We start from the raw sequence: 27,751 nt of genomic DNA, 5'->3' as shown, positions 1-27,751 counted from the left end.
CCCATAACAGCTAAATAACAAATTTATGTGTATCCCATTGTAAACCGCATATCACAATATGACTACCTCATAGTCTAGTGTCTATTGCTTTATACACTATTGAAGGATTGTATGTATTATTTTATTGTATTATTCTTGTTTTTCTATTTTATTTATTTATTTTATTTAGATTTTTATACCGCCCTTCCCTACGGCTCTGGGCGGTTTACATAAAACATTTTGGAACATTTACATAGAAAATATTTTATATTTTATTATGCCAATAAAGATACTCTGGATTCTGTATTCACTATATTTATTTGTTTCTTTCCACTTCACTCTGATATACCATTGCTCACAGAAATATCTACAGAAATTACACATAATGAAACAAAAATACTAGACATGGTTAGAGCTCTGTAGGCATTAGACTATCAGCTATCTCTTGGCAGGGCTCACAATAAAGCTCGGCCCAGTTTTTTGGTATTGTGCCCCCTCTTACCCTTCCATCTTATTTTCATCAACAGATTGCACTGAAATATCAAAGGGCCTTTTTTTTTTTGGCCAGACTAAATGCTTCCCCCTCTGTTGTTTTGTTGGGCAGATTGTTGGTACCTTACTTGGATACACTATGTCTATATATCTGTGGCGCTGAAACATTATCCCATATTTTCTTTGATTATGTGCTGACTGCCCATTTACGAGATCTGGGCATACAGTGATAGTTTCAGGTTTCCCTTGTTTTTCTGACTGTCCTGTTAGTTTATTCTAATTCTGATATCATTTTGGCTGTGCCAACATTTATGTCAGCAGTGGCATCTACACTGTTCTGTCCAAGGCTGCAGCATCATTAAATTGTTTTTAAAAAGAAAGAAAATAAAGCAATACTGCCAATCGGATTCGTTAAATGAGGTTGAGAGAGCCATGTTTCTCTCAATTCACTCCCCTACACTGTAATTTTATAGATTTCGTATCAAACTGAAAAGCTTCAAATGCTTTAACCCAAGGACCCTCAACCTATTTGAGCTTATGCACACCTTTGGAATTCTGACACAAGGTAGTTACGGTGTGACTACAAGATAGCCGCTATAGGAGGTGGGGCCACACACAAAGGAAGCCCAAGTTCAGGGGAGAAGACTAGTGATTTTTAAAAATTCAGTGGGAAAGACAAATATGCGAAAGAATAAAACCAACACTGTGTTAGCAATTGCCATCAAAATAAATGTTATTTTAATCTGCACAGCCAATCCGTGGTCTGTCAGAAGCCCTGCTGGGCAAGGGTCCCACCCACTTACAAAAAAATGCTGGGCAGGTTCCAGAAAAGGTGGTATTATAATCTGTTTAGTATTACAGTTTCTATGTTTTAAATTTTCTTCTCTCAGGAAAACCTTGACACCAAGCATAGTTAACCTTTGGGGGGGGGGAATTCTCAAGCCCACTTTGGGAGGCCTGTCTGGTAGTTCCTCCTTCTCCACGTTTCCTCAGAATGTCATGTGAGGCTTGAATTTGTGCTCATAATAGCTTTGTTCCCTCGATGCCGTCCGTCACCCTGTGATTCTTACCACATCCTCTCTCCCATTTTCTTCTCCAAAAGGGCCTCAGTCTGGGTGAAGAGGGAAACAACCCAGGCTGCAGAAAATACTCCCCAAAATGCAACAGTTTTGCTAAGTTGTCTGCTTTGGCAGTTCTGTGGATGAACTCCAGCATTTGTAAGTGTGGTTCACTTACCCTCAGCTGTTGGCATGCAGACCTTCTCTAGCTGAGGGGCTGTTTATAGACAGAGAAACATAAACACCCCTCATCTAATATCATTCCAAATATCACAAGCAACACACTGCCTAGCCTAAAATGACACTACAATGGATGTCAGCCAGAGAGAAGTCTGGACATATAGTTTAGAAATCTGAGAAAGATCAGCTAGCCTGCTAATGACTCCCTCCCCACACTGAGGATATGCATAATTTAGGACAGTGGGCCTCCCAAGGACCTGTTGCCTCACCTTGAATTAATTTTTTTTCAACACCCAGCCTCACTTCTCTTCACCCACTTACCCTGATGAAGCAATACTTTATTCCCCAAACCTGGTAGCCTTTCCCATCCAGTCCTCACAGGGTCATCAAGCAATTATAGTCCATCTCTTTGTGCAAGTAGATGGCAATCAGTAATCAAGTTATTGTTTTGGGGGCTAATACATCAATACTTTGGCCACCTCATGAGAAGGAAGGACTCCCTGAAGAAGAGCCTAATGCTGGGAGCAATTGAGGGCAAAAGAAGAAGGGGATGACAGAGAATGAGGTGGCTGGATGGAGTCACTTAAGCAGTCAGTGTGAGCTTAAATAGACTCTGGGGAATGGTAGAGGACAGGAAGGCCTGGAGGATCATTGTCCATGGGGTTGTGATGGGTCGGACATGACTTCACAACTAACAACAACAATACATCAATATTATGCCAATATTATGCCTATAAAATATGACATATTACTCCATGGCTATGTGTATGTTCTTGGATCCTCTGCACACCCCCACTTGTGTGTGGGCTTTCTCTTCTTCCCGTGAAATGCTGCGCATTTTGCTGCTGCCTTCGTGGTAATTATAGACTTCCCCAAAATTGCTTTCTCTGTTTCCTCCCTGATTTCTGTTTAGCTAGCCTTGTATGTGTTCTCACTCTGTTAGGATATGAGCTTTATCTTGTTATTTCTCCTTTAATAAAACAACCTTTCTGGTTGAATCTCAGCCTGATTTGTTTTGAGAATTCTCTTGAGGGAAAAATCCCTGCAGACATTAGTGGAGAATCCCAGCCACCTCCCTCTTTAAAGCTGATTTCCTCCAACTAATTACAAAACCACCTCTTTGAGTAACACCACATGCCTTCACTTACTCTGCTCTCTCTATAATTCCCCAAGAAAGGAATTCTTCAGCATTTGCAGGTATGTTTCATGTACTACATGCATGCCTACATTTATCCTATTACTCTGATGCTCCAAGAAAGGATCCAGCAAGTGTGTTTCACATACTCCTGTGTGCCTTCACTTACTCTTCTCTCTTTCTAATGCCTCAAGTTTCCACAGATGAATATGCGTGGTCTTAAAATGTAAACAGTAATTATAATTTCCCTCATGGTTGCCTAGTAAGGCTGCAAGGTTGAGCATACTTTCCTGGGACTAAGTGCTGTTGAATATAACAGGTTGGATCTCATTGAAGATTTCTGCACGTGTGACACTCATTGAATCATAGAGTTGGAAGGGACCTCATGGGTCATCTAGTCCAACCCCTGCACTGTGCAGGACACTCACAACCCTATCGCTCCTTGAGCAAACAAAATTACGGATTGCCACCTGCTTGCATGAAGAGAAAATGCTTGCATCCCTATTGTCTTTATACATGCACAAGAGATTGCACAGCGTTCCTTCAAGAGAAATTCAATAAAATCCAGGAAGCAGTCTGTTGTACTTTCCATTGTTCCGTACGCACATCACAAATTCCTTTAAAAAGCCGCCATTGCACAACTTGTTCTAACAGAACTCAGTGATATACATGTTCCTTTCTGCTCACGCATCACTTGGGGCCGTTTTGAGGAACTATGTGTTAGCTTGTGGTGTGAACATGTTAGAGTCTTCACTGCCTCTCCAAAGGTCCCTGCTCAATCTGTACATCAGATCTCTGGACCCGAGAGTCTGTGGTGGATCTTTTCCCTCTGAAGACTCCTTCGTTCTTCTGGAATGCTGCTTTCAGTTTCCCATGCAGGGCCGCCAACACAGCTCTCTTAAAGCTACTGGAGAGGAAAAAGAAAATCACTGGGTCGAAGCAGCAGTTGAGGGCTGAGATGCAGAGGACGAGTTCATTGGCAAGGTGGAGAGCTTGGATGCTCCGCGCATCAGAGATGATCTGGATCTGGGCAAGGATATAGGGCACTCGGACCACATGGTAGGGGATGAAACATATGATGAAAATGGCGAGGACCACAAAGGTCTTGGATATGGCTCGGGCACTTGTCTTCTTGCTCTGCTGTTGTGTTCCCCTTAAGGCAACCCTGTGGAGCTTGAGAGAGATCTTGCCATAGGAGTAGAGGAAAAAAACCAGCAAGACAAAGAAAGCGGCCACTGCAATAAAATTGAGCACTGCCCCCAGAACTCTCCGGTGCTTGAAGTGGAAGCATCTGTGGGCACAGGGCCCCTCTTCGGAAACATTGAAAAAGAACGGCAGCATCATGGTGCCACATACCAACCACACTAGGCCCGAAGCCGCAGTGCTGCAAGTCACCGTGTGGATCCGGAACTGCTGGAGGGGCCGGAGGATCTTTAAGTAGCGATCTAGGCTAATGAGGCTCAGCAGCCCGATGCTGACGTACATGGTAAGGTAGAAGATGCTGCCAACCACCTGGCAGAGCACGGCAGGGCCACTCTGGTTCTGATACGCTGCCCGGAAGGGCAGACAGAGAGCCAGGAGGAGGTCCGACAGGGCAAGGTTCTTCATGTAGACAGTGATGGAATTTGACTTCTGTGTGCCAAAATGGAACACCCAGAGGGCCAGCATGTTGAAGAAGAAGCCCAAAATAGAGATGATGGAATACATCATGGGTAGAGTCACCGCTAAGAGGTCATCTTGGATGATGCAGCCTGAGTTGTTAGAGCTATTCCCAGAGAAGTCACCAGTAGGGAAAGGAGTGCTGATAATTCTGTGGGAAAACCAAGAGGTAGATGAATTATTGGCAGGCCTAGTTCTGCAAAAGCTGGACCAGAAATCAGCCTTTAAGAAGAGTTTTATTCTGGCAAGTTTGTGGCCCATGAATCCAATGAGCATTCTTCTGCTGTGAGTGTCCTATGATGCTACACTCTAGTCCACAATGTTATTTACACACATAGATCATGTACAGCATATTTTGAGAATGCTTCACCAAAGACAGATGCAACCCATGGATTTTACCAACCATTTTTTTTTAAATGTTAGCCAATTAATGATTTCTCTTTTAACTGGCTAGTTCAATTATTAAAGGTCATATTGCTATAACCTCAGAACAGGTGAGTTTTGTGAGATGTGTATTTATAAGCTGCATTTGCCCTACAGCAGGGGTCCCAACTTGAGGCCCGCGGACTGCATGCAGCCCCCGACCTCTTTCTGTGCAGCCCTCCAACCTGCTTGTTTGCTACTATTACCTTCAGGGCATTTTCCCTCAGACCCATACTGTTCTTCCTGCCTCAAGAGGCACCATCTACTGCTGTTCATCCTGTCCCTTTCTTAGAAAAATGACAATAACAACATAGTTTGTTTTGGTCTCCGTGGTTCCTTGTGTCAGCCCCCTCTTGTTCTTATCCTCCATAATAACATTTTGGCCATTCTAGGTGCTTTGCTAGCCACCAAAGCTCAGGCACCCATACCACTCAGCTTTTTAATTCCCCCTCTCCATGAATTACCATGTTGAAGCCATGTATGTATATAAGGAAGGTCAAGTCACTGTGTGAATTGGTTCAGGAGATGTCAGGAGATGCAAAAACAGGTGGGGAAAGGACAGTAAAAGGCCAGGTATTCAAGGATAACATTGAAACTCTGCAATTGCTATTCTGCTAAAAACCCTGCGAGATGTCTGCAAAAGGAAGTTAGTGAAGGTAACTTTTCAAACTTCCCAAGCTGCAACTGACTAAAATTTGAGGATAGGAATTTACAATTCAATGTTGAAAGACACATCAAACCACTGAACCTATTGCAGGTGGACTTTCAGATCAGATTCACTGATTGCCATAAGCTTGGAAAGGAAATAAGAATGTTTTAGAATCCATTTGAAGTAGTGCCAGAATATGCAAGTAACTTTTTTTCAGATAGAACTAATTGATTTGCAAGCCAGTGATCATCTCAGAGACATTTACAAAGTGAATAGTCTGTTAGTTTCCTATCCTGATCTACCTGATATATTTATCAACCTAAAGAAATTTGCTGCATGTATGTTCGCAGTCTTTGGCACCACATACATCTGTGAACAAACCTTTTCCAAGATCAGAATTGTGAAATCGAAGCGTAGGTCAAGGCTTACAGATGAACATTTACATGACATTTTAAGTGTGTCTGTCATAAACCTTGACTTGGACATCAATCCCTTGGCTAACAGAAAATAGCCACAGAAATCACACTGACTAGGTAAACATGCGTACTAAATAAAAAGATTCCACAGTAAAATATTGTTCTAAAATGGATTGCTTTAAAGTTGACATTTCTTCATTTACTTTTGAATGTTTACTTTTGACCTAAATAAGTAGGTTAATAATTTTGTTACATTTTGGTTTAAGATGTGGCCCTTTTTAGGCACCGGCCACACTAATGCAGCCTCCATGTGCCAAAATGTTGGCGACCCCTGCCCTACAGACTTAAAATGACTCATCGCCAGGAAATAAGTGAGTGCTAGGAGCTCTCCAGAGTCTTAGGTATTATTCCTTCTCATCACTTCCTATCTGGTTGTTTTAACTGAAGGTGTTCAGGGATTGTACCAGGGACCTCCTTTATATTAAACTGATGGCATTGAGGCCTCTCTAGCAAAAAGTTCCCAGCCAAATTAAACTGTTACTTACTGACTGTCAAGTTGGTCCTTTGAGAAGTTGGTACAGCAGCTAGACTTAGAGGGGCTGGCAAACAGGTACATTTCTCAGTCACTTTCTTCCACGTCAGCAGTCTCTGGTTGATGCCTGCTCGTCGCAGAGCTACGAAGCCAGCTATCCTGTTGCAGCAAAACCAAGACAGACCATAGCAGCGCCTTAAAGATGTAGCTTTGTTGTGGCAGAGGGTTCCGCAGGAGTGAGACCAGGTTCATCGGACATAGTGCGACTGGGCTCACCGCTGGAAGGGATTTCTCACATCTTTTCAAAATCCCACAAGCTGATGATAGCACTTCCTGAAGCCTCTTCGTCTGCTTCTGCTAAAGACACAAGTTTGCTTGTCAGCAAAGAAATGTGTGTGGTATACTGTACCCAGAAATCTGCCCACGATTTGTAGCCTGACAGAGGAAGAGACCAGATATGGAACTGGCGCTTGTTTGTGGTTTGTTGCCCCCCCTCGGCCCAAAAGGAAGTTTGGACAACAGGTCTTGATATACAGCTGTCGAATGCAAACAGATGTTTCTGTGCTTTTAGCAAAAATTATTTTCATTTATTTTTAGCATGTTTATTTTCTAAGGGGCCTGGGGCAGCATGCATGATTCCCTAACCTTGTTGTATCCTCATAGCAACCCTGTGTAGGTATGCTAAGACTGTATGACTTCTGCAAGGTCACAATGTGAGCTTGGCAGAAAGGGGTGGGTGGGCTGAATCTCATTTATTTAAAATGTTTATATGCCGGACTTTCTCCTGAATATCTTAGGACCCAGACTCTAACACTCTAGCCTCTATACAATCCGGCCTTCTAGTCTGAGCTACAGAATACAGCAGAGTTTTTTGTGGCTACAGTTATCACTGCCTATGTGAAAGGGATAGCTACAAAGGCCAGATCAAAAGATGGCAATTAAAGTGTGATTTCTTCAGTGGTATAATCACTACAAGATAGGGTTGACAGCTTTGGTGGTCAGGCCTGGGGAGAGTAAAACTTTGGGACAGGAAGAAGCTCCGAAAGGGTGTGATATTTTAGAATCTGTTTGGACCTTTGGTCTTGTTTGGGGCCTGAGTCCCTCCAAATAGAACTGCAGAGTAACAGAGCATTTGAAAGTATATCCTTTGTAGATAAGACATACAGGCTCATAGCACTTTGACGTTAAAAAGAGAGTAATCTTTACTGGAAAGATTATTTATCAATACATAACATATTCATCTTCTTTGGTCTCCTTGAAGCAAAGTACAAAAACTTAGAGAGTGGTTACAAAAACAGCATATTGTGGCTAGGCTGCAGGCAGACTACACATCAGCAGATGTAGATGGCAGAGAGCCCAATGGAAGATGATGCTCCTCCATGCTAGCAGACTAGCTTCTTATCCTGAAGAAAGAGAAAATGGGCAGGAGCCCACCTTAAACAAAGTAATTCCCAGAGCATGTGCTTGGGGGTTTTCCACTACAACCTCATCAGTAACCATTTGATGCAGCTCATAAGCACACAGGTAAAGCTAGCTGCTTAAACAGCTTAACAATATCCCTTAAAGGCAGAATTTAGCAAATGACTTGCTGGTTGCAATTCCGATATCATCCATCCTGCAAAGCTGCCATATTTTCTGCCTTCTGATGTGTTTGCTACCTCTTCCAGTTTAGTATCATCTTCAAATTTAATAAGCACCCCCACTATTCCTTCATCCCAATCATTCATGAATACGTTGAATAATACATGGCCCAGGACAGATCCCTGAGGCACTCTACTTGTCACTCCAAGAAGATGATGAACCATTTACAAGCACTCTTTGGGTGCAATCTGCCAACCAGTTCTCGATCCACCTAACAGTAATAGGATCCATACCACATTTTACCAACTTGCCAATAAGAAAATCATGTGGAATCTTATCAAAAGCCTTATTGAAATCAAGGTAAACTATGTTCACCATGTCCTCCTGATCTACCAAAGTAGTAAGTGTCTCAAAAAAGAGATAAGGTTAGTCTGACATGACTTATTCTTGAAAAAGCTATGTTGACTCTTACTAATTACAGCCATCCGCTCTAGCTGCTCAAGGACTGACTGACTGAGGATTTGAAAATTTTGCCAGCTATAGACGTCAAGCTGACAGGTCAGCAGTTACCGGATCCTCCTTTTTCCCCTTCTTGAAAATTGGGACATTCGCCCACCTCCAACCTTCTGGCACTTCACCTGTTCTCCACGAATTGTCCAAAATAATGGACAGAGGTTCAGAAATTATAGATGTAAGTTCTTTTAGTGCACTTGGATACAATTCATCTGGCCCAGAAGATCTGGTTTCATTTCAAGAAACTAGGTGTTTATGGACTAACCGTGCAGACTAACTCCCATCCCGCATCACACGGAATGATTTTGCTATGATGAGCACAATTCCCCTTGCAAGAGAAGACTGAAGAGAAGTAGGAATTGAGCCATTCAGCCCTCTTTTCATCACCTGTCACAATGTCACTTCCTGGTCCCCACAATGTTCCTACCATGTCCCTATTCTTTTTCTTACTTTGAATATAATAAAGAACCTGGTTTTGTTGTTTTTAGCATTTCTTGCTAGCCTAAGCTCATACTGAGCTTTAGCTTTTCTAACACTCTCCCTACAAGCATTGGTTATTTGTTTATATTCCTCCTTGGTTATAAGGTCCTCCTTCCATTTCCTAAATGAGTCTTTTTTTATTATTCAATTCTTTTGAAAGCTGCTTATGGAGCCATCCTGGCTTCTTTAGGTTCCTCCCAGTTTTCCTTCTCAAGGGAATTGTCTGTGATTGTGCCTTGAGTATTTCACTTTTGAGAAACTCCCAACCTTCTTGGACTTCCATCTCCTTAAGTATTTCTGACCATGGGATTCTACCCAACATAACCTTAGGTTTGTTAAAATTTGCTCTCCTGAAGTCCAGCCTGTATGTGTGACTATGTACAGCTTTGCTCTTCCCCAAGATACGAAAGTCCAGAATCACGTGGTCACTACTACCAAGCGCATCCACAACTTGTCAACCAGTTCTTTCCTGTTGGTAAGAATCAAGTCTAAAATAGCAGACCTCCTGGCTGCCCCTTCCACTTTCTGTGAAATGAAGTTGTCAGCAAGACAAGTCAAGAATTTATCGGAGTTTTCATTTTTAGGAGAACCGCTCTTCCAACAGATATCTGGGTCATTGAAATCTCCCATGTCCACTAGGTCCTGTCTCTCTGAGAACTTTGCAATCTGGTCTAGGAGCATCTCATCCTCTGCCTGGCCTGGCGGTCTATAGCAGACCCCCACCATAATACCACTATTATTTCCTACTCTTTTTATTTTTACCCAAAATCTCTCAGCTGAACTCTCATGCTCAGACACATATTTCCTCACAAGTATTCTTAACATAGAGTGCTGCTCCTCCCGTCTTTATTTGTCTGTCCCTTTTGTACCCCTCAATCCTATTGTTCCAGTTATTAGTATTATCCCACCAGGTTTCTGTAACGCGTATTAGATCATAGTTCCCTTCCTTTATTAGGACTTCTAGTTCTTTCTGCTTGTTCCCATACTCTGCGCATTCGTGTAGAGACATTGTAATCCTTCATACGAGTACCCCAGATGTTTAGTTTTTGAGCTTTCCTGTTAAGTTAATAGTTCCCTGCATATGCACCCTTTAAATCTGCAGTGTTTCCCATCTACAGTTATCTTCACTGAACTAGGCTTTGAATGTACATCTCACTCCCCCATTGGACTTAGTTTAAAGGAATGATTTGCAATCTGAATTGTGAGCACATCCCTTAGCTGCTGTAATGGACCAGATGGGATAATCACGTTCCTGTAAATATGAACTGAAACGTGCGCATGCTTGCTCATATCTGTCTGAGACAGTATTGTTGCATTTTAAATATAAAAATTTACCCATGGGGAGATTAACCTTTAAATGCCACGGATGAAAGGAACTAAAATGTAACAAAGTGTTACGACCTGTAACTTTATAGTATGAGGAAGCAATTAAATGTCCTCAGAAGTGTAGACCATTGTATTCAAAAACGGGGTCTTTTCAGTATGGAACTTTAGCTGAGCCTGAGGAGCCCAATTTCAGTGTGAACCCAAGGAAATTCGGTGGAGCTAGAACAGTGCTAATGCGAAATTAAAGATCACTGCAGAAACGGCTGGATAGAAAAGCAATTTCACTATTCAGATGTGCATATTCCTCTTGGTAGCAGTAAACACACAGTTCCCTTTTGCCTCAGCTGTTCTCTTGGAGACAGTGCATTCTTGGGTTATTTCTGGCACTTAGCAAATATGCAAGTTTGTCCTCCCTTTTCTTTTTGTGTTTCATTGAAGTCTGTAGATTTGACTTTGGGCGTTTCTATTTTTGTGAACTTCAATCAGTGTCTGTGCATGCAGATCAATGGTGCTTCTGTCTGCATTCATGGCATGTTACTCAGAAAAGCAAACTCTTGGCATAAGGTCAAAGGCTTCTTTATTAAGTATGAAAGTATTCTCATCAGGGCATTGTTGAAACTGGGGCCATAGATCCCAAACCCTGTTCCCTCCTCCTGTGGGAATCCAACAAGAATGGGGAAGCATCAAACAGTTTTAACATGCCGATGGGAATCCAGTTCCAGGGGAAAAGGGGAAAGGAACGGAGCAAATGGGTTGCTAGAGGGGAGAAAGAGGGGAGAGGAGGAAATGGAAATGGGGCAAGAAACATCAAAGTAAAACAAAGCAGAGCAAAGGAGGCAAGCTGCCCCCATCTCTTACACAGAGATGAAACCCCACATAGCCTAGTTACATAAACATTAATGACAGAGACCACAGAATTCCGATACCTACAGTTCTAACACCAACCATGGCCAGAGCTTTCTCCATCCTGGCCCCCACCTGGTGGAATGAGCTCCCAGAGGAGATCAGGACCCTGAGGGTTGAGGTCGAACTGAGCCACTGCTTCCCACCGGCCGTCCAAGCCTCCCTCTGACAATCATTACAGATCCATCCAAACCACTGGGCCTCAGTAAGAGTTAATCAATGTTTCCAGTATTCTACCGTTCTACAATGTTTGCTATTATCATTATATTGTTGTTATTGTTACTGTTATTACCACATTGCTATAAAGGTAAAGGTAAAGTTATCCCCCGTGCAAGCACCGGGTTACGTCTGACTCTTGGGGTGACGCCCTCTAGCGTTTTCATGGCAGACTCAATACGGGGTGGTTTGCCAGTGCCTTCCCCAGTCATGACCGTTTACCCCCCAGCAAGCTGGGTACTCATTTTACCGACCTCGGAAGGATGGAAGGCTGAGTCAACCTTGAGCCGGCTGCTGGGATTGAACTCCCAGCCTCATGGGCAAAGCTTTCAGACGGCTGCCTTACTACTCTGCGCCACAAGAGGCTCTACCACATTGCTATAAAGTGAGTTAATTGTATTGTTCCCATTTCATGTTAACCGCTCTGAGCCTTCGGAGAGGGCCATATATAAATTAAATAAATAAACTGAATAGCATAAGCATGCTGGTGAAAAGGAACAAACCTTCCAAATGGTTTGTGACAGTGTCCAGGCTCAGGAATCTCCAGGCGAGAACTGGAGATTTCAAAGCTCTTACAATCCAATGCATGAATTAATCCCAACAAGATTCACAACACAAAAGCATTTCTCCAGAGGAAGGCAAGGCAATTAACACATCAGTTGGTTTCTCTTCAAAGACCATGAGGAGTAACTCTACGCAGGATAAGGGGGGAGGGGAGAATAAGGCGAGGAAGGGGGGAAGGATGCACATTGGAACCACAACAATTTGACAGAACCAAACTGCTGTGCACTCTTTTTTATTCCCAAGACAAGTGCTTTGCATGCACTCAAGTGATCATTCATTCATTCATTCATTCATTCATTCATTTTTAGATTTCTCCAATGGTCTTGCGGAGGTTTCCAATATCAGTAAATACAATAAAACCCATGGGGGAAACCGTTTCAGCCCCTTAAAAGGCAGAGGGGGAGAAAAAGAACTATTGGGGTTCGCCACACTGCATTCCCGATCCAAATCAGCACTTCATGTAAGTTTTTAAAGAGCTACAACTGCTTCTCAAATGGTCTCAGGGGCCGTGGGACGGATCCACGGCTGCTGTTGCTTATTGTTTAGCCCATGAGTTTAGGATCCGCCAGCCCTAGAGCAATCTCGTGTCTCCTTTGTAATGCTAGTGTAGTGCTTAAGAGTGGCAGCCTTTAATCCAGCTGTCCCCAACCCCCGGTCTGGAGACCGGTATCGGTCCGTAGATCACTCGGTACCTGGCCACAGCTCCTCCTCGTCCTCTTCCCTGGCTGCTGCCTCAGGGGCTGCACGGCCACTCTGCCACCAACTCACCTTTGCCAGCTATTGCTGGCAGTGCCCCCCCAGTGGCTGGTGGGAAGTCAGGGGCGCCGGCGGGAAAGCAAGCGGAGCAGGGGCTCAGGCGGTGGCAGTGACATCCCTCGGCAAAAGACTACCCTCCCCCCCAGGCCTCAATAAAATTGTCAAGCATTGACCGGTCCCTGGTGATAAAAAGGTTGGGGACCACTGCTTTAATCTAGACAGTCAGCACATGATGTAAAAATAATGAAAAATAATAAACATATGAAAACATGTGTATTTATTTACAATGAAAGTTAAAAAGGCTACATGGCCTCAATGACAGCCTCACTATACAATTATACTATCGCAAATACGCTACCATCTTCTTGAGCATACATGGATTTGTAAAATGCATTGGTCTCCTAACTGGTTCGATCGCTCCCCTTCCTTTATCTAACATCTTTGCATCTCTTCCTTGTGCTATTTCAGAATTAGTTCAGTCGGGTTAGTAGAGCAGATTCCTGTGACGGGAACCTGAGCTTACTCAGTGACCAAAAACCACTTTGTACGCATGCACTCAGGAAACAGAGGTAGACCTCTGAAAGAATCCTCACAAGGACTTTTGACAGGATGAGTTAGCAGAGACCCAGGCCGTGCAGAAACCAGCCCGACTACGCAAGTAATTGAGATGTTTTTAACCCTACCATGTTAAGGAAACCCAGAAATCCATGTTAGGATAGTTATGGCCTGGCAACATTGGAAATCCTGGGGCACTTTGAGGGAAGCAGAGCATTTGCTACAACCCTTCAGTAACAGGTGGGTATCTAGAGAATCCTAATGGCATCCAATAAGTTCAAGGCCCTATTTGAATGTAAACAGTTCAATTGGGCCTGCAAAATGGAGCTCTTCCAACAGGCTTTAGGATAAGACCAGCAAAGAGGACCCTATCACTGACCTCACCCCCAGGAAACGTCACATCAAATCCTCATACGTCGCCCTTCATAGGTTATGTTGTTCTTGTCAATTTGCAGTTACCTTCAATTATCTTATTCTTTATTTGAAATGGCTATGAATGTTCAATGTATTTTCTTGTTCCTATTCTGTGTACACCACCCTGAGACTTCACAGGGAGGGACGGTATATAAGCCAGATTAGATAGATAGATAGATAGATAGATAGATAGATAGATAGATAGATAGATAGATAGATAGATAGATAGATAGATAGATAGATAGACAGACAGACAGACAGACAGACAGACAGACAGACAGACTATCCTCCTACATGCTAATTCACAAGGAGCACAGTCTACTGAGAAATTCTCCTGCATGTGCTTCCTTGAAATTAACAGAGCTGGTGGAAAAGGCTCTTTTTCCACCTACGGATGCCAGCCTCCAGGTGGGGTCTGGTGATCTCCTGCTATTACAACTGATCTCCAGACAACAGAGATCAATTCCCCTGGGGAAAATGGCTGTTTTGGAAGGTGGATTCTATGACATAGTACCTTTTTGAGATCCCTGCCCCCCCAAAGCTGCCCTCTGCCCCCCCAAGACTCCCCTTCCCCCCAATCTCTAGGTATTTCTCAACCCAGACTGTTAACCCAGCCGTTAACTCCATCAGGACCCAGAAGAGCGGCTGAAAGTCAGAGTATAGGGCACTGGGTGATGCAGACTGTGGATTCTTGCTTACTATAAATACACCAACTGCAGCTTAGAAGGAGCCCAAAAGATCATTCTGTAGCCCCAAGGCATGCTGATTCACCCTTCAGTGACTATGATATGCTGTAATAAAATCAGAGTCCAGTAGCACCTTTAAGACCAACAAAGATTTGAGTGCAAGCACTACTGAAAGCAGATTTTGGGTTTTGCACAGTGGAAGCTTATGCCCTGGCTGCTTCAGGAAGAAGTTTGCACAGACACATTACTTTAGAAAATAAATGAGTGTTCTTTATCGTGGGAGAACTCCACACGATAGGGAAGAGAAAGGGTCCTAGCTACCCATCGAAGCAAGGATGGCAAGAGATTCAAGTCAGCATGTCCTGCTTTTGTTGACAGGCAAAGGGAGAGACAGGGGCAGAAGGAAGGAAGTCCTAAGAATAGCAATGTGTGTGACAAGGGGACAGTAGAAGACTGGACTGAAAGTGAGGTAAGGAAGTGCCCTATATAGCCTTACCAATTCTGCTGATGTCAGTGCAAGCAGTAAGCAATATGATAGAATCCATTCCTTCTAACAGGCTACAGGGGTAGTCAAACTGCGGCCCTCCAGATGTCCATGGACTACAATTCCCAGGAGCCCCCTGCCAGCATGGGAATTGTAGTCCATGGACATCTGGAGGGCTGCAGTTTGACTACCCCTGGGCTACAGCCTGGAAGAACTGGATTCAAATTCCTGTGTAGTCACAAAACTTCGGATCAGGTGCTAACTCCCAGATTTATTGGGTGGAAATATGAATTGGATCCAGGAATGTCCACTTGTACAGTGTGGTTTTACTACCTACCACTTCCTGAGGCAGTCCCAAATGCTTAAACACAGATTGTGTTATTTCAGTTGGTCATAATAAAAGATTTCTTTAATCCCCAGAAGTTCTGTCGTCTCCAGAACTGGAAACAACTTCTTCCCAGTCCTCTGGGTAGACGCAGCTTTTCAGAATAGACAGTATTAGGCTAAGGGATTCTATTCGTCTTAATACTAAGGTAGCTTCACATGTCGGCCTTGCTTCCAGTGCAGGTAAAACACTAACCTATTTGTCTTCTTGCTTGGATGCTTCTTTTACTTAATAAACCTGGGGGTGTTGCTGCTACATCTTAGTTAAAAGAATCAGGGCCAAACTCATAAGCCCTGCAGATGTACCCAAACAGAGAGATTTCACACTTGGGGCAAATTTCACTTCTAGAAAAAGACACTTGTTCCAGAACGGATGCCCACAGTTTCGATTTCTTGTGCTGCTCATCTCTTACTTGACGAGCAGAGGAAGCATGAATTGAAAGTCCTTTGGTCAGCCTGTTGCATGCTGTCACTCCCATGGACGGAAATCCACAGTGGTAGTAAATGGATTTGGATTTGGATCATAGTAGTAAATGACTGTGGTCTGTTTAAGGAACATGCATAAGGTTCTTCATGGGTTAAGAATGAGAAGAGGCAGACAGCTGCAGTGACAGGAAACACTACTTACCAAATTTTGTGTCAACAGGTTCTAATCCCAACTTTGCCACAGTAACCTACTGGGTGAACTTGAGCCAGTGACATACCTTCAGCATCTAACTCGCAGATCTGTTGTGAAGTTAAAATGGAAACAAGACTTTGTGTTCACATTGGGGAAAAGGCAGGGTATAAATTAAGTTTTTTTTTTAATCCTCACATTAGAACATGCTCTGTAGCAACAACTGAAGCGCTTTGGCATTTTCTCGCCCTCAATATGTATCAGATTTATCTATGCCAGTGATTCCCAAAGTGGGCGCTACCGCCCCCTGGTGGGTGCTGCAGTGATCCGGGGGGGGCGGTGATGGGCCACAGGTGCATTTGGGGGCGATGAATAACTGTAAGGGGGCGGTGAAAGCATAAAAGAAAGAAGAGAAGATTTAGAAAAATTGATTTATGTATTCCGCTCATAACGCTTAATTTTTCTTTGAACAACGTACTGGACGTTAGCTCGGTTTCAGCATACTCCCTCACTTGCATTGAGATATGTGCAATTGCGCACTGCTATTGTTCATGCGGTGCCACTGAATTGCCGTTCCAAACATGTGAGTACTATGAGCATTGCTGTGGGCAACTGCCACTCGTGCGATTCGTCAATCGCAAGGCCAAAGTCTGGAACAGCAGCAGCAGTACTACCAGCAGATTTTGGAGCACACTATGAATCAGGAGATTTCCCGTAATTATTAGGGTAAAATTACAGCGTAATATAACTCTAAGCAGAACGTGGATTCAGTGCGGTAACCAATTTATTAACAAAAAAAAGAAACCGATTGCAAATAGTCAATCGCGGTGATTTAAGATTACTGCTGACGAAAACAGAGCCGAGGATTACTAAATTGGTAGCAGCACACCAGGTTCATCCTTCTCATTAAGATGATTTTGAATGTTTTAACTTTTTTTGTATTACCTTTCTATTCTGAGTTCAATAGTTTCATAATTTGAAACTTCAATATTTCTAATTTACACCTTTCTTTAATATATTTTACGAAAAAGGTAGAAACATTAATACATATATCTTTCTGTTTAATTGCTATTAAAATTTTTAAAAATTAATTTCCAGTGGGCGCTGAGTAATATTTTTTTCTGGAAAGGAGGCAGTAGGCCAGATAAGTTTGGGAACCACTGATCTATACCAAAGAAAATGTGGTCAAAGTAAGTCAAATTGGGGGAAAGGCTTAGTGTAAAGTATGATTTTAGACTCTAAGGGGGGCTAAAGTGAATAAGGAAAGAATCGCATGCTTATTATGAAAACTCTACAGCATGGGGAGTCAACCTGTGGTCCTCCAAATGTTCATGGTTGACTACCCCTGCTCTACAGTGCTGCAGAATATCTTCTAAAGTAAAAGAATGGAACACAGATCTTCACCTCAGCAATGTTGACATACAACTTTAAGTTACACCCGTTTCTCATTACCTTACAACTTACACATTCTCATTGGTCCACATATTTCTATCAAGTAACTTTATCTACTATTCAATGTGCCAAGCACACAGGGCAGTTGTTCTGGTCCTGCCTTCCCATAGGTAACCCCTATTCTTCACAGATGTACATTTCCAAATCTGTAACATGTTGCAGCTTTCAGGAAAGTACCAAAGAAGACTCTTTTGTTTTGTGGAATTCAGAGATCTGTGAATATGAGTCTCTCGCTGGCAGATAATGGTGGTTTCATCGCTTCTGATGTCTCTATGAGACATTGGTCAAGTCTCCTGATATTAAAGCTTATAAAACAATTTTACTAAATCTATTTCTATTGTCCCACGTGCTGAGTAGCAGTCTTCAATTTCCCCCCCATTTTGTTCTGTTATGTTTAAGCTTTCCCTCATCTTGCCAAATATCTTGTTCTCGCCGACCGCCTCCCATCTCTTGTCCTTTTCTCTATTTCCCATTTCAGCATCTTTTCTCTAATGGTCACCAAATAAATTTCTTCTCTTGCTTTATTTATGTATTTATGTATTTGTTTGTTTATTTGTGTTTTAGCTACCACTCCCATGAGCAGCCCTTGGTAGGTTTCAAACAGTTATTTCCTAATAAAACCCCATTAAAATCCCAATAATCAATTAACTGAATGGCAGAAAAAAACCCATTCCCCACCTTCCAGATAGTGCCCCCCCACCTTTGGAAAGAGAGGTATACCGATGATTTGGCTCAACTTGAGGGGTGGGGTGGGGGCATGATCTTTCTTGCCTTGGCCTTAACGGAAGACCTGGTGGAAGAGCTCTGTTTTGCAGGTCCTGTGGAACCGTGGCAGCTGCCTCCCAGGAGCTCATTCCACCAGTCTATACCTTCCCCCTCACTTGTTGCATCTTATATCATCTTTAGGAATACTGTAATTGTCTACGATCTGGTTTCCACATGTGTAGAAAGTCACAGAAATTGGAAGTGGTGGAATGAATTGCCCCATACATTGCAGGTAAAGAACTGCAGAGGATCAAGATAGTTACCAGCAATTCCCTTGTAGGAATGTTTCACACTTGTATGGGGACAGATGGGGCAAGCAGCATATGGTGAGGTGAGAGCCTTTGACACAGGAAGTTTTATTTCTATGTTTTTGTTAACTACAACTAATTCCAGGGGATTGATTGGCTGTTTTGGCAAAGAATTATCATATGGCTGTATTAGGATGTGTGACAGTTTACTAATTTAACAGAATTAATTTTTGCAGTATATTCCCACTGTCATGATGGTCAGTTCATAGTCTGAGGAAGAGTGTTTGCTCTCGAAAGCTCACTCCCTGAATCAATCTTGGTTGGTCTTAAAGGTGCTACTGGACTCTGATTTGTGAAGAGGATCAAGTTTAGGAATCGCTCCCTATCAAACAAAACACCCAAAATGTACCTATACAACCATCAAAAATACGGAATAGCTATGTATTTATAATTTGGATGCAAGTTTTGAAACAAAGGAATAATGTTAGTGTACATGACGTGTGTGCGAATAATAGGTACTAGTTTGGAGGACGCGGCCCTCCAGATGTCCATGGACTAAAATTCCCATGAGCCTCTGCCAGCGAATGCTGGCAAGGGCTCATGGGAATTGTAGTCCATGGACATCTGGAAGGCCGCAGTTTGAGTACCCCTGGTTTATAGGAGCGCCAAAAGCGACTTGATGGCCGCTCGGATATTCCAGACCAGGGGTAGTCAAACTGCGGCCCTCTAGATGTTCATGGACTACAATTCCCATGGACTACAATTCCCAGGAGCCCCTGCCAGCATTCGCTGGCAGGGGCTCCTGGGAATTGTAGTCCATGGACATCTGGAGGGCCGCAGTTTGACTACCCCTGTTCCAGACAACTTCTGCTCGTCTATGGTCGCGCCCCTCCTAGAGCATCATCACCCTGAGGCCTCCAGCTCCGCCTTTGTCTAACTTCCGGTCGCTGCCAGGCAACGAGAGCCCTCACTTCCGGCGCGGCCTAGCAGCAGTTCCGCTCCGTGCGGGCAAAGCGCGGAAGATGCTGTCGGTGCCGGGCTCCGGGGGCGCCCCTTCTCCGGGCTTCGGCGTCGGCGAGGCCGGCTCGGGAGCGGGCTCGGGCGGCGACTTCCTCACCCGCTACCGCTTGGTGTCGGCTAAGCTGCGGCGGCGCTTCCTGCGCAAGCCCAACGTGTCCGAGGCGGCCGAGCAGTTCGCGGCGCTGGCCCGGGAGCTGCGCGCCCACGAGAGCCTTCCGTACGCCGCCTGGTGCCAGCTGGCGGTGGCGCGGTGCGCGCAGAGCCTCGGGCACGCGGCCGGCGAGGCGGCGGCGCTGGGCGAGGCGGCGCGCCTGTGGCTGCGGCAGGAGCGGGAGCTGCGCCTGCGCCAAGGCCCCGGCCTGGGCCTGGCCGAGCACCTGCCGGCCGCTCAGAGCTGTGTGGCCTTCGGCGCTCGCCTGCGCCTCGAGCTCGGCCAGCCGGCGTTGGCGGCCGGACTGTGGCTGGAGCTGGGCAATGAGCTACGCGCCGCCTCGGAGCCCGGCCAGGCCGTGCCGGCCCTCCTGCGCGCCGCCGACCTCCTGGCTGCCGCCCACCTGCCCCTCGAAGCCGTGCGCTGCCTGCGCGACGTGGCCTCCTGCCTGCTGCTCTGCAGGGACCACGACGGCGCCCTGGCGGTGCTCACGCAGGCCCAGCTGCTCATCCAAGGCGGCTCCGGGCCTCCCGGGCTGGTGGCATCGGCCCCTGCTTCCTCCTCCTCCTCCTCCTCCGCTTCCAATAGCCTCCCACCAGGCGCCTTTCTCGATGAGCTTCTCCACTGCGAGGTGACCCGCGTCCTCCTCCTGCTCCTGCTGCAGCCCCCGCCCTCCAAACTTCTGCCCGAGCATGCCCAGACCCTCGAGAAGTACTCCTGGGAAGCCCTGGACGCCTCTCCCGGGTACCTGCCGCCCGAGCTCTTCCTGCTGCTGCAGTCGGCGGTCATGGCCTGCCAGGAGAAAGACCTGGAGTCGCTCAAGGTGCTGCAGAAGGAGCTGTGGCCTCTGCTTACTGCCGAGCAGAACCACCTCCTCCATTTGGTTTTGCAAGAGATGATCACCCCATCGGGCCAGGGATTCTGATCAGGGATGTTTCCCTTTCCAGGCATGGTGTAGCCGCGGATGCTGCAGGGATGATGGAGCTGCCCCTGAGACTCTGGGACAGGAGGTTGGTTTTAGGGATGGCCTTCAAGGAAGTTTGCTGGCTGGAGCTAATACTAAGGAGTGATGTTTCCCTTGGCCCTGCCAGCTTGCCTTGGGTGTTTGCCTTCCCTTTGTAGCGGAATGCTACCTCCATCATAGAGACTCTTCTTGCACCTACTCTCCCTTATCATTCTAAATGACACCCTCTTTGTCTTGGACATTGTTAAGCACTGGAACGATCCTCATCAGAAGAACCCTTATTGTTGTACTTCAGCTAGCATTTCCTTTTTGATTCTAGAAGACATATCCTGCATCCTTTAGTGATTCTTGTACCTTATTGCAATCTTTATATATTATATATGTATTTTCTCTTTGGAAATATGAACATTCCAGGTTATCACAACATCAGTTTGGGGTAAATATCCTTCATGTCAGCAGTTACATCTGCATGATTCCTATACCATTGTTAAAAAATATTCACAGATATGTAAAATAATTTTAAAGTGGCCAAAAATGAGACTCACCATGTTTTTTTCATTTAAAGTAATCAGAAAATGTTATAACTGTTTAAGTTTTAAAGTAGAATAAAACTACTGGTTGCAGTTACTAGTGGTACAGGTAAACCAGGAGCCAGCTCGCTGGGAAAGTGGTAAATTAAATAAATAAATATTGCTCCAATTCAATTACTGCATTTTCAGCACAGTACCTCCTGTGTTGGTTTCTTCAGTGATTTGTAGAATTATCTCCTGTGACTAAGGAAGTTCTTTAAGCTTATCAAGCTACTTAATTGCTCATAATTTAGCCCTCAGGATTAGAATCACAGAATCATAGAGTTGGAAGGGGCCATACAGTCCATCTAGTCCAACCCCCTGCTCAACACAGGATCAGCCCAAAGCTTCCTAAAGCAAGATTAACTCTTGAACCACTGTAATTTAGTTGGTCAGAAACAGCACTGTTAAGATTTCTACACTGAATTTGAACAGAAGCTTTTAATATTCTAGCTTCAGTTTTAGATTCTTCTTTATAGTTTGATCTCTCACATAGACTGCCTTGAAACTAAGTTCCTTTTATGACACAGGATCTCGAAGTATTTTTCAGAAGAACATTTATAGTGATATTTTACTGATTTACTTTAAATGACATAAGCAATACTTCTGTTATCCTGAGTCTGACTATAAGAGTAAAAATACAACAGTAATAGGGTTCTCTGGGGTCGTTTTGGGCTGTCAGGCAAAGATTCCCTGTGGCCTTTAGCCCTTCATATCGTCAAACTCCAAACACATGAAAACGAGTAACTTGCCGTGTTCCATGAGTCTGCTGTAATAATGGCTCTCTAGTTTTCCCCTCCCCATAGTCCTGCTCTCTTGTATATCAAAGGCATTTTCAGAGTCTATTTTGAATATTTTTTGTACAGCCACTTTAATGGTGGAATTTTCAAGGTGCTGCAGTTTCTGAATTTGTACCTTTGCTCTGAATTCTAGAAAGTAAATGTTGATGAGCTCAGACATCTGATTGAAATTCAGAAACATCTGGAACATAATAGTACAGCAATAAGGGCAAAAAGACTTAACTCTACCTACTTGGTTGGCATTCCTCTACCACTTAGCATCCCAATGTATTTTTTGTGATATATCAAATATAACCCTAAATATAGAGCTTTTAAACACTGGACCATGTGCAGACTTGACAGATATGCTGGTGTGCTGTATTCAGAGAGAACAGGCCACTGCAACCTTAATTGTATTGAATTCATTGGCAGCATTCTTTAAAGCTGTCATGAAATGTTTAAACTTAGATGATTCTCACCCTCCTTAGGAAGGTCTCTGGAGAATTCTAAGCTACTGAGCAATGTAGATGGATGGGTTACCTACAGGGTTGTTAGATTTTTGGCTGCCTTTGTAGAAATGCAGAAACTTTCCACAACAACTGCATAAACCAGGGTTAGTCAAACGGCGGCCCTCCAGATGTCCATGGACTACAATTCCCAGGAGCCCCTGTCAGTGAATGCTGGCAGGGGCTTCTGGGAATTGTAGTCCATGGACATCTGGAGGGCTGTAGTTTGACTACCCCTGGCATAAACCCTGTCATAGTCTACAGAAGAGATCCTATTCATGTGGGTAGCTTTCTATTAGGTGCTTAATCATGAATTCTCAGCAGCTGTTTGGAACCACTGGGTAGAACAGGGGTAGTCAAACTGCGGCCCTCCAGATGTCCATGGACTACAATTCCCAGAAGCCCCTGCCATCATTCGCTGGCAGGGGCTTCTGGGAATTGTAGTCCATGGACATCTGGAGGGCCGCAGTTTGACTACCCTGGGGTAGAATGAACCAGTTAGGTTATTGGGGGGAAATTAATTAGTTTGGGAAGACCCCTCTTCATCTGCTGAAAAAGCTGCATCCTGGAGTGAAAGCTAGCAGGTATTGTCATGGTTACCCCTGGGAGAAGCTGAATCCTCAGACCCCGCTCTGCGTAACCCTTTCTGAGAGGCACAATTGCAAAGCAGGGAGTTAGGCTACATTGCTTGCCTTGCAAGGCGGGGCTACCTCCGTCTCTGAACTTATCCTTAGTCTCCAAGAACCCAGAGGCAGTTGTTGAGCTTGTCAGGGCATCTGAAACCCTGTCCAGGGAAGAGAAACCTTGCCAAATCACAAGGATAGTGTGGCTAAAGACACGGGTTCACCATTATACCATGTCCAAGAAACAGACACATGGTTATAAAAAACAAGAACCAGACAAATTATACACAAAAAAGTTTAATACTAGCAGTGAATAACATTAAAACATAATATTTCTAGCTAAGCACTTGTATTCATGAGCAAGAGGTTACAGAGGAGTTTCAAAATCCAGAGAATCATAGAATCGGAGTTGGAAGGGACGTCTAGGGTCATTAGTCCAACCTCCTGCACAATGCAGGAACTCACAACTACCTGCCTGTCCACAGGGACCCCTATTTCATGCCCAAGTGATCCCCCCTCCCACCAAAAATCTCCAGAATTCAGCCTGGCCTGAATCTGCCTAAGTTTATTAAAATCAGCATTTCTGTCAGATGGCTATCCAGCCTCTGCTTAAAAACTTCCAAAGAAGGGGAACCCACCACCTCCTGAAAAAGCCTGTCCCACTGAGGAATTGCTCTGTCAGGAGCTTCCCATCTATAGTTATCATCGAACTAGGCTTTCAATGTATGTCTCACTCCCCCATTGGACTTAGTGTAAATCCCTCTTCACCAAGTCTGCAAGACTATTTGCAAAGACATTTTTCCCTACCCTCGTGAGGTACAAACCATCTCCCAAGAAAAGAGCCTCATCACGGTAGTGCAATCCATGGTCCAAAAACCCAAATATTTCCTGATGTCACCAAGGTTGCAGTCTGTCATTTATCTACATTATTTTTCTTTCCCTTCATCAGCCCCATCCATTAACAGGAAGAACCAACAAAAACACAACCTGCACTCCCAAGCCCTTCACTCCCACCCCCCCCCCAAGGCCACATAATCTTGTTTCATATGCTCCACACTGCATTGGGCAATGTCATTCCTACAGTGCACACAGATTTATGCAAGCACACAAAGGGTGCACAAAATACAAGATGCCGTTAGCAACAATCACTGTGAAAAGGCAACCCACCCTCAAAGAAACAGACTCAAGAAAACCCTGAAAGGAATGCCAGAACCCCCCCTCCCCCCAAAAAACTGGAATAGCCACAGAAGGACAAAGCTGAAGGCACTGTGGGGCAGAGTGGCTGTGGGCAGCTTGGAGCTGCTGGTGTCAGCTGAGGCAGGAGGGTACCCTCTGAACTGCACATGGAAAAGGATCCCTGGGAGAGAGATTAAAGCTCTGGAACTGGAATTCCAGTCCTCAAAGAAATCAGAGTCCAGTAGCACCTTTAAGACCAACAAAGATGTTTTCTGTTTATCTGGTGATAGTGCTCTTGAAGTAGGAACCATTTCTAAAGCACAGTCCCCTCTGGGGAAGGGTCTTGCCAGCTTTTCTGGAATATAGATTGGCTGCCACCCTGGCAAATGGTGCTCCGAAGACCCATGGGTATCGTGTTGGAGGAGCTGTCTTCAGCAATATTCTGGGGATACACCATTCCCCCACTGCATCAGTCATGAACCTAAAATTTCCCTCCTCATCCCCCAGGAGAGAAGACTAGGGACCCTTCATAAAAAGGTATCTGCAACAAATATGCTGTTCTACTTTTCCTATGGTTTCTTAGTTCACACTTCACATACAGTGGCCTCACGCTTAGCTTTCAGGGCAATTGGGATCACCAGTGGCCAGACGGGCTGCAAAGTTTCCCCCCCTCACCTTTAAACACAGGCTTGGTTTAGCCTTGGTTCCTCCTCGATATTCTCCTCACTAGCCCATTGCTCCTTTGGGCTGTCAAGATTCACTTCCAAGAAAAGTCCCATTTTTTTCCCCAGCAAAGGACAAATTTTGCCTTCCTCGGTGACAGGAATAGGAAGGCTCCTGCTTGCTTGGGAGCTACCAAGAGACCAGGCACTACGAAAAGAGAAAGACCGTTAGGACTGGGAACGATGAACCTACAGATACTGAAGCAAACATCCGTTTGACATCCCAAGTTGATTTCATGGATTTTATGTTGTTCTGTTTGACAGGTTAGAGTAAGTCAAGAAACAGGAAACTGAAAAGAATGCATTAAATAACTTTCCACATGGCAGAGGGTTTTTCATAGTACAATCAATACCTTTTGAATAATTATGACTGAAAGGGTGAACCTGGGATACTCAGGGCAAGGGAAAATATGGACTTTGGTGGTTATAACAGGAGGTTTGGGTATCAGAAGCCATGTTTGGTCCTCACACCACTTCCTGCATCTTGGAGCTGGAGGTACTTCACTGAGGGGCAATTAACACAAGAAAGCTTTGGAAAGTGATGCAGCATAGGTCTGCTCGGAGGGCAGAATTCCCTGAATGTAAGAGTATATAATAGGTGGTGGTTGAAACCTTATTTTGCTGAGCAGAGGGAATGCAGCCTTTTTCTGACCTTCCAAATAGAAGATTCTGGTGCCAGAACCAGTGTTTGACCTGGAAACGCTGTATGTCTCTGCAGGTTACAGTCCTGAGAGTGTAGAGTGGTGTAACTTGAGGTGGTCCTTAGACTGTTTTGGAATCCAGACTGGCCCCAGTATCTGTTTGTGTGATAATTCTGGGGGCACCCCACTTTGGGGCAGTTGTCACCAAAAGTGGGCTTTGGACCAGGAATTAGCATCTATCCTCCCAGTCTCCCTGGAGCAATCAGTCTTCCTTCGATTAGGTGGTCCTCAAGTGTCACAGCTGTTGCTCCAAAATGTTGATTCTTTCTTCTGCATGGTTACTGCTTCAAAATGTTGATTTCCTACCCATCCTGGTCTTCTTCGAGAAGTCTAGCTCCGTTGTATGGTGGTCACCAGCTCAGGGAAGGTCCCAGTCATATTGTGGCCACTGCTGTTATCCATTTAGGCGTAAAGCTCCAGAGCCAGCCCTACCCATCCGACTCAATCCAGACAGTTGTGAATCTCCAGAAGTTGCTCCTGGGCCTTTGATGGGCAAGGCCTCCTCCATCGGGGGATTGGTGATTGGGGCAGAGGCCTTTCTAGGCTGTTTTGGCCCCCCAGTCTACTCCCACCAGCCCTGTTTTGCTTTCCAGCAATCAAGGCTTGGAATGTTTGGCAGTACTGCTGTGGTTGTGACCCCCAACAGCCACAGAATCCAGAGGGCATCCTTAAAGGGACAGATGTGGATTTTGTCCTCCAACGGAGTTTGGATTTCATGATTTGTTGCTTCCCTCGGGTTTTTACCCTGCAAACTTGGGTCGCCTTCAGATTTGAACAGAAATCCCCACCCCACTCTGTCTGTCCCTACCTTGATTTCACTGTTCCACTATAGTCCATTTGTGACAGATTTCTGTCTGATCCCATGAGAGCTCTAGGCCCCTCCTGAGAAGTGATGCCAGCCTCCAGGGGATCTCCCAGAATGATAGTTCATCTTCAGTCGGCTGGGATCAGTTCCCCTGTAGAAAAGTGCTGCTTTGGACACTAGACATCGTTTGAGAGTTCAGATGTCTTTAGTGCAATTCATGGGCAATACGGTGTTGGGAGGTATGGTGAAATCCCCACCCCCACCCCACCCTTTGCTATTTCAAATGGACACAGATTTTTTTCCTGTGTTGTCTGGAGAGAAGGGAGGGGCAGTTAATCTGTTGCTCGCCACCTTTCAAATGTTAATCAGCCTGGCCAAGAAACAGGCACCTGGGGAGGAGTTCCACTTTTTCATTTCTAAATTATTGTCCTTGAGTGCCTGTAATGCATCCCGCTATTTTTCTGTAATATTCTTGTTTATTTAATGCCCATTCAGGCCTACTCTGGAGGGATTTTGTCCCAGAACAGGTTAATAAATGTGTGAGAGTTTCGCTTTATTTCTAAAATATTGTTTTCACATGTCCCTAATACATCCCACTGTTTTTTTTTTGCAGCACTCATTTGTTTAATGCCCTTTCCGACCTGTTCCAGCTTTTACTGTCCTTCCTTTTCCATTGCTAATTTTTTTTCTGAAGTGCCTGCAATGCATCCCGCTGTTTTTCTGATACTTATTTAATGCCCACTCCATGCTATTCCAGCTTCTACTTTGTCCTATTTATTGATTTGAATCATAGGCCATCCTTGTCCACAAGCAGGCACAGGGCAGCCAACAACATATAAAACCCTTTATCTAGTGATTAAAACTGTTAATGGTTATCAGCAAAGGAGACATAAAGTGCTCAACAAGTCTAAACTGTTACAACAAAACCAACATGGAGCCTTCTGGCCCTTGGAATACGTTTCCATTGGAATAAATTTTCCCTTGGAATAATAATTTCTCCCCTCCTTTTGGCCTGAACTGGGAGCATCACTTAGCCAAATTCCCTCTGCTGAAATATCCGTCCCAGTTATCCAGACACTTTGTAGATGCCCACCATCAAATGCACGAAGCCGTATTTGGGGAGGGGGAACTCCAAAAGCATGAGGGTTGTATTATATTCTTTTAAACTAAATATTTGTATGACACCCTTGTGTATGAAATATTTGTATGACATCCTTATGTATGAATATTCAATTTTAAATCTGTCATGATTCACCTCGAATGGAAAAT

General features: G+C 44.6%; 2 protein-coding genes across 2 annotated transcripts; one reads left to right on the top strand and one right to left on the bottom strand.

Moving 5' to 3' along the window:
- Positions 1–41: 41 nt before the first annotated feature.
- Positions 42–6,913, bottom strand: LOC143822835 (putative G-protein coupled receptor 34). Its single transcript, XM_077308475.1, has 2 exons — positions 6,537–6,913; positions 42–4,654 (listed from the first exon to the last, which is right to left on the bottom strand). Exons 1-2 carry the CDS (start codon positions 6,605–6,607, stop codon positions 3,595–3,597), a joined length of 1,131 nt encoding a protein of 376 aa, XP_077164590.1. The 5' UTR covers positions 6,608–6,913; the 3' UTR covers positions 42–3,594.
- Positions 6,914–19,427: 12,514 nt separating this feature from the next.
- LOC143822748 (40-kDa huntingtin-associated protein-like) lies at positions 19,428–21,327 on the top strand. The gene has a single exon (XM_077308290.1). The coding sequence runs from the start codon at positions 19,489–19,491 to the stop codon at positions 20,560–20,562; it is 1,074 nt and encodes a 357-aa protein (XP_077164405.1). The 5' UTR covers positions 19,428–19,488; the 3' UTR covers positions 20,563–21,327.
- The last annotated feature ends 6,424 nt before the right edge of the window (positions 21,328–27,751 follow it).

Source organism: Paroedura picta, chromosome 13 (genome assembly GCF_049243985.1).
Source record: "Paroedura picta isolate Pp20150507F chromosome 13, Ppicta_v3.0, whole genome shotgun sequence".
Classification (NCBI taxonomy): Eukaryota; Metazoa; Chordata; class Lepidosauria; order Squamata; family Gekkonidae; genus Paroedura; species Paroedura picta.
Note: the sequence above shows the minus strand (reverse complement) of the source record. Positions and strands in the feature narration are given on the sequence as shown.

What these genes read in the sequence shown, in the direction of transcription:
- LOC143822835 (XM_077308475.1), bottom strand. Translation starts at nt 6,607, where the DNA reads ATGTACCTGTTTGCCAGCCCCTCTAAGTCTAGCTGCTGTACCAACTTC. An exon ending in AAGGACCAACTTGACAGTCA is followed by an intron (nt 4,655 to 6,536) that starts GTAAGTAACAGT and finishes GTTTTCCCACAG; the next exon opens with AATTATCAGCACTCCTTTCC.
- LOC143822748 (XM_077308290.1), top strand. Translation starts at nt 19,489, where the DNA reads ATGCTGTCGGTGCCGGGCTCCGGGGGCGCCCCTTCTCCGGGCTTCGGC.